Raw genomic sequence first — 11,050 nt, 5'->3', positions numbered from 1 at the left:
ATGTATCTCCCCACAACATTTATATCATCTGCTTTGTCTTGTGACCAATCTAATCCTTTAAAACATTGCACCACTTACTCTGGCATCTTTCGATCTGACTTATACTGTTTCACCCCCAGAAATACTCTCAATGGTTGTTGCTGGCGTTTCCAGAGCCGACCACATGAAAGGAATAATCTAGATATAGTGGGTCGAGCAATTGGCAAGAGAGACATCAGCGTAGGACCGAGCGCTTGGTCAGACCAGTGATAGACGTTACGAACATGCGAGATAACTGCAGCTGGAGTTGTTTATCCGGCCATGTCCGATGTAGTACAGTCAACCCACAAACCAGACCCACAGCCCGAAATAACCCTCATACACAGTCTATACAGAGACCTACACCGGATGTACAGTAGAGAGCCAAGGACCATGGCAGGAAACAGTACTACACTGCTTGAGCAACAACAATAATCATTTAAAAAAATACAAAAAAACTTTCCTATGGAACAGTAAGTGCAATGTGCTTTGTTTTTATATTGACTGAGAACAAATGATATATATTTTTAAAAAAAGAAATTAAACGTCACACTGAAAAGGTTTGCGGAAAAGTGAAAGGAGCAAAAGTTCAGACAAAAAAACATTCAAATGAGCGGACTCATTAAGAGAATTAAAACAAGCAATGAGAGGTCTGATCTGTAAATTTCCATAATCACTTCCTCAGCCCCTAATTTGTGCTCTGACCATGCAAGCTCAAACAAACTGCATATTTGGCTGACCTTATAGAGCAATTCTCAACGACCTTGAAAGGAATACTGTCTAATATATCATCAGTTTTAGCCCATGTCGATTTCAAATATCATTTTTTTTCCTGTAATTTATTGATTTCATTTACATATCAGACTCACTTGTTAAATTAGCGTATTTGTGTTGTTGATGTTGCCATAGAGAACACACATGGGTCAAAGATTATGTTTGGTTGCATTGATTGGGTACAGTTTGTTATTTTTCTTCCATTATTTAATTAGTTGCAGTTTTTACAGTGTATGCAGATTTTAGACTTAGTTAGATTTTTTTATTTCAATCAAACTGTGTTCAATTGTGTTTGTAAAAGTCTGTGGTAGCTTTTGTTGCAACATAAAATAATTTAAACAGAAAAAATTCAAAATAGCGCCAACAAACTTGTATTATTTGGGCGACTTTAAGCTTGTAGTTTTAACTTATTGTTAACTTAAAAACTATTTATTATGATTATTATTATTGCCTCGTATAAAGTATGTTTTGTGTATATTTATGGTTTATTTCATTATATTTGCAAGTTTAAAAGATTTTAAGTTTGCCAAAATTGTGGTTACACCATTATGTTTCTTAAAAAGGGGGACAAATAGAAAAACAGCTTTAGAAGTACGATTTGGAAACGTTCTCCATAGTCAAAGAATGCACTGCTATATTTAACTAATTGAAGTGTATAAACATACATGCTGTGTGCTAGATGTTATGCCTTTACTGCCTGTGTTCTGTTTGTCTTGTTAAATGAAAATCTTTTAATTATTTAATCTAATCACAGTCTTGTTTTTTCAACCACTCTGTGGACCCTGAGACGTGGGACAGCCCCTCTAGAGAGGCTTTGGCCCATTTGAGGGTCCAGCAACCAGCCAGGAACAAAGGGGATGTCCCAGCTCTGATGAGCTCGCAAGATGCTTTCCTGTTTATGCTGATATGTTGACTTATATAAAAAAAAAAGATACCATGGGTTCTATTTCTGTAAAAGCATTGAAATCATCTGTATCAATTTGTGCTATTGAAACTAAGATGCCAAGAGCTCCGGCAAAATATAACAGAGCTCATAAAAGCTGCAGGAAGGTTTTCTTGGGAGTCTCCAGGGTAGTAAAGGGGCGAGTGGTCCTTCTGTTTCTCAACCAACTGTATTTTGTGTCTATTTATTTAGAAGAGGGGACGCAGTAACTTAGTGATGTTTTTCTTACATTTTCCTGGAATGGTAGAACAAATCAAAAGGTGAAAATGATCAAAACAGTTCTGCTGGCACCAATGTCAGCGGAAGAAATACAAAATCTCATACTTCCAAACATGACCAAATGAACAATGTCAAAATTTAACAAAGAAAAAAAAAATAAACCTTTCAGTTTAGTCTAGGATATTTATTACTGGGATTTCAGCTGAAGACGCTTGAAGACTTTTTCATGGAATTGTTTAATTATTTGTACTTTACATGCCAGAAAAAAATAAAATAAAAGTTACAAATATTGAGTGACCCAATTTTCTTTTGACTGTCGAAACAATATCATTGAATGTTATGATTAAACATTTCTGTTGACACCAACTTGTTTCCTTATGCTCTCCAGTTAGATTAGTCTTTTTATAATTAAATGAATGCAGATTCATTTTCTTAATGGTTTGATTTTATGATAGAAAGAACAATATATACCACTGCTTTAGATAAAGGTATAATATGTACATTTTCCACATTAGACATGTGTTATATATTTTGAGTTGTGTACTTACATGATCTCAAATGTTTCCTACAATTTTCAAAACCAGAGAAATGAGTTATATTATTCAGAGTCACTGTCTCCTTCATTTGGTTGCCTGTCATAGCTTCAGATCTCCTTTGAGCATCCGAGACAGAAGATGTCATGAAGTGACTTTTTATCCAGTTCTAAGTCACATATTTTGATACACTTTGTGATCTATTTAACTATATATTATAACCAGATGAAGGATTTTAGTCATTGGAGGTCTGGATCTTAACTTATCAGAGAAACAAGCTGAGCAAACGTCAGTGGCAGCTCAGTTTCAGCCGCTCCAGGACGTCCCGTGTCCAAACAGCCTCACAGACACACTGAACATGAAACTGCTTCATTCAGTGGTTTCACTGGTTTTAATGAACTGGTCTGTTTGTTGTGGAGAGGAGGAGACCTCTGCGGATAATTCGGCCCCCAGAAAAAACCTCCTGAACAACGACCACTGAAGAAATCCTTAAAGGCAACATTGGTGAAGACAACAACTCCCATGATCCCACACTTCATGACATCACCAAACTCCTTCTTTTGTTCCTGTTTTGATTGAGAGACCCCTAGTGGCAGAAAAATGACAGTGTGTTTAAATATTTCTACACAGCTCTCCATAATGTGCTGTTGAAAGCTGTTTTAGAAGTATATTAAATTAATACTACTACAGTTAATTAAAACTGCATTCACCTTATTTGGAAGCCACCAGTGTTGATTGAGAGCTTAGTTATAAGAAAATAGAGATAAAAATGGATACAAGTTTGGAATATGATAAAATGAACTTTATTGGAAAAACAATGGAATGACTACATTTGACACAAATCAGAGAAACAACACAACAGTAGCAGTGGAAGTTTGATGTGTAGACGATTTAACTGCTCATTGGAATTTCCATCGTTTACTCTCAACTGTTTATCGATCCCGAGGTGGTGCCGCTCACGGCAACTTCATGTTGCCGCGGTGACTGTGGTCCCTCAAGAGCAACCTGCAAGAGTGAGCACACGCACACACACACACACACACACACACACACACACACACACACACACACACACACACACACACACACACACACACACACACACACACACACACACACACACACACACACACACACACACACACACATTCTCTTCAATGGCTTGTTTGCTTAAGTCATGACTTCCTAGTTGTTAAAAGGGAAGGGCAATTTAGTTGAAATTAATCCCCGGAGGTTTCTTTTCCGAAGGACTCAGCTTTTACACCAGAGGTGAGAATCTACTTTACGTGTTCTCTTTGAGTCAGCACTTACAATTGGGTTGTTCTGTGTTTATTTAGGTCACAAGGCATAAAGAACCCTCTCACCTACACACTTGCTTGAACGGACATAAAGTCATCCACACCAACAACACAACAAAGCTCAGCTAAGTTCTATGTCCTTTTGACATGATTTCCATAAATCATAAAAACTATAAAAACAGGAGAGGAGGAAAGTTTAACACACTAAATCAATCTGAAAAGGGCAATAACTGATACTAGCCTTTTATAGTTCCTGTTTGTTTTAAGGGAAGCTACAGCTGACATCTGTTCACTGTGAACCGCATCAGCACTTAGCCTGGCAGTAAAGCTCACACTATGATGTCACTATTCATTGTTTATAGTGACAGTAACAGTGATACCATTTGATAAGCTATTTCAATGATAAATAAATAATAATAAAATAATAAATACTGCAAGCTATAGCAGTATCTATAACCACAGAAAACCCCCTGATCAAAATATTTACTCTGCTTTTCCATATAACTAAATGTTAGACAGCGCAATAAAAATGTCAAACCGCCATAAACTGCTTACGGCTGAAGTGTCGTAAACCACTAAACAAGATTTAAGATGTCTGCAGCAAATGATGGATGAAACTGCACCAGGGAGGTTAGACAATAAATCTCATTACTGTAGCCAATGAAAATGTGGCTTTTGCTTCACCAATTCACTGCGGATCCTTGATCCTCTATGAACTTAACAACTAGAACGGACTCAAATGAAGTAGCCGTTACCTTGCTCTTGCTGCAGTCTTGCTCTTCTCCTTAAAGGGAAGCTGTAGCTGCACGAGGGACTTTCTTTGCAAACAAAATGTTGAAATGCTAAACCTTCACATTTTGCAGGTCAGACTGTCACTGATTTTCATTTAGTTTGCGTGATTTATCAGTTCATTGTAGGTGCAGTATAGTTTCTACTTCTACAATAGAATGAATATCCGACCGGGGAGAAGACCACACTCTATGGGGAACACACAGTGCAGTGTGAGATTGTCTTTGTTTTTCAAGGTTTGCCAACAGACACAAAAAAAGTAAGTTACTCACAAATGAAATGGATCTAGAGCTCTTCGTGCCCAGGAGGAGCTGAATCCAGGTTTGGAGGTTCCTGGCAGATGGAGGGGCTGGTAAACTCCATCAGGTACTCGCAGCGACTCGGCTCCGAGGTGGATGTCAAAACTGTCTCCTTTCCACACGTTAACTTAATCTAAAAGACAACAAACTAAATCTATTTTCTGTTCTTTGTTCAATGAGAGATGGAGGGAAATATCTGGTCTAGACAAAGATCAAGTCCAGGCTGACTTTAGGAGACTCACCGTGGTGGATCTGTTCGGGCCTTGCCAGCACCCTGTTCCATGATCATACTTCATCAAAGCGTAGATGTTGTCCTCTGGTCCCGCCCATTGTCCCCATGATCTACAGAACGTAAATGATAGAAAGTATGGAAAGAAATTTAAAAAACAGCACAAAACATGAAATAGTAAGAAACAAATAGACCTTCTCTCACCCGAGGTTGGTTTCTGATCCACCAAACTTGGGTTTCTGTGTTACTCTGTTGAAAGGACAGAGCCTGTAGATATACCTGAAAGCAAAGGATTAACTTAGTCCTTCAGAAGTAGGAACATACAACGAATAATAATGACACATTTTAAGTACGAGTGTGCACATACTCGCTAGTAGTCAACTCGTAACACTGGCTATAGAGGTAGGCAAACTCAGCACTGGGTCCGAAGTCAAAGGAGATTTCCTTTTCAAGGTTCCTGCAGACGCAAAGCAAATCCTACATGTTATCTTTTTGAATCCATTGTTGCTGTTTAGAGAGTTATTAGGCTGCCGTGGTGGTAACAAACACTGATTGTAAAGAGGCTCCTTCATATTCCGAGCACTTACTTGATCTGGTCATCAACTTCCCGGAGAGCTCTCTCAGCCTCATCAAATGCGTCCCTGGCTTTCTGAGCAGCTGGGTATCAAATGCACAGAATTAAAATATGTAAATTCAGTCCGAACACATCAATAGCTAAAAGCAACACATCTGTTCAATAACTCATCGTTCTTCTGATGAACAGCTTATTTGTTATTTTGTGCGACCAGAAGGAATGATGAGCTTCAAGTTAGCATATTAAAATTGAAACAAGAAGGTTTGCAGTCACATCTGGGTTTTTTTTGTTTTAGTATTTCACAGCGTGATTCACTCTAAACTGAGGACTGAGTCACTTTCCTCCATACACTAACCATCTATGAGGCTCTGCGTTTCTTGGTCGTAGGGCGGCATAGTCCCCTCATCATCGTCATCCTTCTTTTCTGGGGTCTGCGTCGTAGGAGGGCTCTGCATATCAAACACCCATAACAGTGACTCACTAAAATAAACTCGTGAGTCATACAGCATAAGTTTGATGGAGAAACTCAGTAGGGCTTACCTTATAGTCTCTGTCATCCTGGTCATCATCTTCGTCCTCTTCATCTTCATCCTCTTCCTCGTCTGGGATGTCATCTTCAGGGTACTGCTCAGAGTCATTGTCGTTGTCTGGCTCCCTGATCTCCTCGGGTGGAGTCTCCACAGGCGCTGGGGTGTCTGCGATGGCCTGATGCCAAGAAGGTTGCACATTTAGAGGAGCAGGTCATTTCTTGGGTGGTGCTAACTAGAATAATCATCATCAGGTCCTTACCTCTGATATGTATTTTTCTTTGATGTTGTTCCAAACAGACTCAAATGCTACAGTGTCCACTTTCTCCTCTCCTCCCAACAGTTCCTATAAAATCAAAGACAATGGTCACGTTTGGATTTGCTCAGCTCCGTGAGACGTGTTACAATTTTTTTAAATACTTCAATTCAAAGATAACTTGGGCTGTGCCGCAGAGTTTGAAGCTATATTCATAATGTTGACGTTCAAATTCGAAATCATCATTCAAAATGCTGCCCAGCTGTTTTTCTTCTTTTTTCTTCTGCATGTCTATTCATTGTGGTAAAGACCGGTGTGTGTGCACAGTAAGATGAGGCTACACTGATATTATGAGTATTTTGTTTTGTAGGATTAGATTCTAGACGTAATGCACAGGTCAGGCAGCTCTGGGTAAGCTTACTAGAAAGTATCTCGGGTTTAGGAGGGCAGGTGACAAAGTGCAACCTAAGTAAATGATCAATTACGAACAGAAACATTGCATGCAATAGTCCAATGTCCATCTTCCACCTTCTCTTTGCCTTTCTGTCTCGCTCCCTCAAACAAACAGCAAGTGTTACGGCGCTCAGTCCTCAGCAACATGTATTTATGTTAAAGAACTGACGAGTTATACTTATAAAAGAATGTTGATTAATAAAAAAAAAAAGAATGCTCTCTTATTCAATATGATGAACAAATTTATTCAAATAAAGGGTTTTGTTCAAGGATGTTTTTTAAGGCAGACATTCAAAGCTTTCAAGCTTTAAAAACCTTGAAGCGTAATTTTGAAATCCTGACATTTGGTACAGCCCTAATGATAAGTACACTTTAACATCCATGTTTTTATAAGAACAAATCAAAAAGAAAAAATATTTACCTGAGCTTCTGCTTCTGTGAATGAATCCTCGGAATTTGAGTCGAGCTCAGAGTGGGACAGAAACTCAGCCACTGAGACACTGACAAAAAAAGAAATACGTCATTAACTGAGTTAATATTAAGAACAAGGCTGACGATGAAAGCACTGGATTACTATTACACTAATGATCCGCCAAAGTGTACCTATATGCATGAGCATACAATATTTTTAAAGAGCGAATATCTGTTCTTAAAATGTTTTTTTTCAGATTTTTTTGTCTTCATTGGTGTTTTGAAAACAAGGCACAGAGCAACAAGACAACTTTTATATTATTCCAGATTAACAAATGCTGCATCTCCTCTTAGCACTATTTAATTCAACTTAGATTTTCAAATTGTGCCTGGTGAGCTCCCTCATTATGGGTGCTAATCATTCTGGAGGGTGCTGATACTCACAAGCCATCTGCATCATCGTCCAGTTCAAGAAACACCTCAGCCATTCTAGTCTTGTCCTTCTCCATTTGAATAACAGCCTTTTGATCTGAAACATCAATTTCAATTTCGAGTTATCAGGGATTCTGATCTCATGCACACACACACACACACACACACACACACACACACACACACACACACACACACACACACACACACACACACACACACACACACACACACACACACACACACACACACACACACACACACACACACACTTATATAGAGTAACTACATGGTCTAGCAATAGTGAAATGTTTGAGTACTACTAGTGTTTATGTCATCAAGGCAACTTAGTGTAGCTCAAACACTGTTAATAAAAAAGACTATATACTATCTGTAAAGTGATGCTCTGTACAAACAGTAGACGGCGATATGCTTTCACATCCTAATTTACCTTCCCAGGCCTTCAGATGGCGCTCTTTGGCTTCTCTCTCTGGCTGCTCAGCAGTCTCCTTTACAGTTCTCAGAGCCTCCACCTTCTGTTCCAAATCTTTCTTGCCAACCTCAATATCTGCATGTTTGGCCTGTTGAAACAAATCAAAATAACGCTTTAAATCAATTTTAGATCCACACAAACCTTTAAACTCCATTTCATTTATGAAACAAGAGACACCTTCCGACTTCTCTACTGAGGGGTCAGTATCTCGGAATAAAAACATATTTGAGAATGCGATAATCCATGTTCCAGAGCTCTTGATGTTGAATATTAGACAAACAAATAAAGGTTTTCCTGTTATGCACACCTTCTTATCCTCGAGGCCCCTCTTGGCCTCCTGGATAAGTTGTTGTTTAAGCAGAAAGCCCTCCTTGGCGATCTCTGCCATCTTCTGCAGGCTCTCCCTCTCTTTGCGCCCCAACTCCCTGCAGATCACACATGATAAAAATGTTAAACTAGACAAAAGTGTGTGAAGCATGCATAAATAATTAGACTTGTAACCAAAAAACATTCCCACCTGCAGCTGTTCTGACAAGTAGCACCACTGTTGTACTCATCTGTTGTGTCACAGCAGTCTGAACAAGAAACACAGACGTTAAAAGAAACGCTGCCCACACAACACACCTGTAAAGAAATAGTGATATCAGTTTAAAGCTCATACCACAGATTCCGTCATTGATGCGGGAGGAAGGGATGAAGCCAGGTCTGAAACCTGCATTGGTGCAGTGGAAGCTGCCGTTGGGACATGCAGAAGTGCCTGCAAGTAAACGTGCTGTTAGATGATGTCATAACCCGGCAAAGCAAGACTTAAACACTAAGCTAACCTCCTTTACATTTATCTATTAATGGTAAATGGTAAATGGACTGTACTTGTATAGCGCTTTTCTAGTCTTCCGACCACTCAAAGCGCTTTTACATTACACCCATTCATACACTGATGTCAGTGCCATACACTGATGCAAGGTGCCACCTGCCCATCAGGATCTATCTAATCATTCACACCCATTCATACACCGATGGCACAGCCTTCGGGACCAACTCGGGGTTAAGTGTCTTGCCCAAGGACACATCGACATGGACTGCCGGAGCCAGGGATTGAACCGCCGATCCTCTGATTGGAGGACGACCCTGCTCTCCACTGAGCTTTTTTAATTCAATCAACTGTGGGAAAAAAATATTATACACAATAGTACAGGAGACTCCAATGTATAGGTTTTACCCACCTGGCTCATCAGACCCGTCCTGGCAGTCGCAGTAGTCATCATTCACTCTGTCAAAGGGAATAGTGCGGGAGCCATCCAGGCAAGTAAAAGGTTTGCCCTCTTCATAGAACTGCCGTTCTTTAGAGGTTGAACAGAAGAATTTTTGTATTCGTATTAGTTTGTTGCACTTATTGTATTCATATTAGTCTGTTGCACTTATTGTATTCATATTAGTCTGTTGCACTTATTGTATTATTGTATTCATTTGTTTTATTGTATTCTTTTGCTCTGGTTTATGCTCTTAGATGCTTGTTTAAGAAAGGAGATGCACTTATGACTTCTGGTGACAAGTAGTTCTCTTTAATACCTATGTTGAATACACTTATTGTAAGTCGCTTTGAATTAAAAGCGTCTGCTAAATGACTGTAATGTAATGTAAGAAAACGAGTCAGTGCCACAACTACAGAAAACTCATTCTGAACCATCACACCAGAGGGAATCACACATCTTTAACCATTTACATTACATTACAGTCATTTAGCAGACGCTTTTATCCAAAGCGACTTACAATCAGTAGTATATTACATATCTTGTATATTTACCTGTCATATTAGTTGGGGGTTTCATACACAATACTTACTTGACAAAGGGACACCTCTAGGTCTCTGGACTTCCACAGTAGAGACTCCCACACTGAGGAGGAGCAGCAGGAGGAACTGACAGGACATCATGATGGCTCCTCACTGGATCACTACTCAGAGACTCTGCTGCACCTCAAACACACACAAATGCAGATGAATTAAATAAATATTCTACAACAACTTCTTATGAAACACACCGTGAGAAATACGACCACGTTATAAAACACAAAAGGGTTAAATCAATAGGCATCTATGCTTGTTTTTACCGACAGAATACAACGACTTCTTCCTAGTTAGCCGAGAGCTAACACATACATGCTAACGCTAACTAGCGAATTTAGCTGAAAACAACCCATAAAGTAACATATAAATATAAAGTACCAAGTGTAATTGTGTTGTTACAATAATATCAAAATATACCTAGCGTATAAAGTTCATAAAGTGGGTAAAGACAAAGAAAACGCTGTCTTGTTGTAATCTAGCTAATGGCTAATCATTAGTGCACCGCCTACTTCCGCAATGTTCCAGCGCATGCGCAGATCCGCAACCCGTTCTGTCTTGTTGCACGCTGATTGGACGACGCTTTGGTTGGAGCCTGTGATTGGTGGAGAGGGTTGGAGCCTGTGATTGGTGGAGAGCCGTGGCAGCCGTCTGGAGTGGAGGATTCTGGGGAGGATGCAGCCATCTCATGCCAGAGACAGGTGCATGATGATGCAGGTAGTAAGTAACACTTAAATAATGTACAATTACACATATGTTATTTTACTTTCATTTAAATTAAAAAAAATAAAAAATACTCTGTTTGCACAACAAAACAAATGTTTACACTGCACTGTTTTGCACAAATTTTAAATACTCACCTGCTGTAAATTTTTCATTCCTTTTGTGTATTTTTATCTGTATATTGTTATTGTGTTTGTTGTTCGCTGCTGCTGGCTGGCTGAGGGCTACCAAACGGA

The 11,050-nt window shown here is 39.2% G+C and overlaps 1 protein-coding gene across 2 annotated transcripts; it reads right to left on the bottom strand.

Moving 5' to 3' along the window:
* Positions 1–3,263: 3,263 nt before the first annotated feature.
* Positions 3,264–10,615, bottom strand: prkcsh (protein kinase C substrate 80K-H). 2 transcript variants are annotated; one of them, XM_054607511.1, is made up of 18 exons: positions 10,512–10,615; positions 10,091–10,223; positions 9,472–9,588; positions 8,910–9,005; positions 8,766–8,823; positions 8,556–8,673; positions 8,207–8,336; positions 7,768–7,852; positions 7,334–7,412; positions 6,466–6,549; positions 6,217–6,381; positions 6,032–6,125; positions 5,690–5,759; positions 5,470–5,559; positions 5,307–5,381; positions 5,116–5,215; positions 4,847–5,006; positions 3,264–3,492 (listed from the first exon to the last, which is right to left on the bottom strand). In XM_054607511.1, exons 2-17 carry the CDS (start codon positions 10,179–10,181, stop codon positions 4,860–4,862), a joined length of 1,599 nt encoding a protein of 532 aa, XP_054463486.1. In that variant the 5' UTR covers positions 10,182–10,223; positions 10,512–10,615; the 3' UTR covers positions 3,264–3,492; positions 4,847–4,859. The 2 variants fall into 2 exon arrangements, with proteins under 2 accessions (XP_054463486.1, XP_054463487.1); XM_054607512.1 differs by having other exon boundaries at positions 10,091–10,217.
* Positions 10,616–11,050: the final 435 nt, after the last annotated feature.

The sequence above is a fragment of the Anoplopoma fimbria genome, chromosome 11 (genome assembly GCF_027596085.1).
Source record: "Anoplopoma fimbria isolate UVic2021 breed Golden Eagle Sablefish chromosome 11, Afim_UVic_2022, whole genome shotgun sequence".
NCBI lineage: Eukaryota > Metazoa > Chordata > Actinopteri > Perciformes > Anoplopomatidae > Anoplopoma > Anoplopoma fimbria.
The sequence above is the reverse complement of the archived record's forward strand: the minus strand, read 5'-3'. Positions and strand labels throughout refer to the sequence as shown.

Excerpts from the sequence above, each read along its gene's own strand:
- prkcsh (XM_054607511.1), bottom strand. The coding sequence starts at position 10,181 with ATGATGTCCTGTCAGTTCCTCCTGCTGCTCCTCCTCAGTGTGGGAGTC. Across the intron at positions 8,337-8,555 it reads GGGGCCTCGAGGATAAGAAG|GCCAAACATGCAGATATTGA; the intron begins GTGTGCATAACA and ends TTGTTTCAACAG. Across the intron at positions 7,853-8,206 it reads CCATCTGAAGGCCTGGGAAG|ATCAAAAGGCTGTTATTCAA; the intron begins GTAAATTAGGAT and ends TTGATGTTTCAG.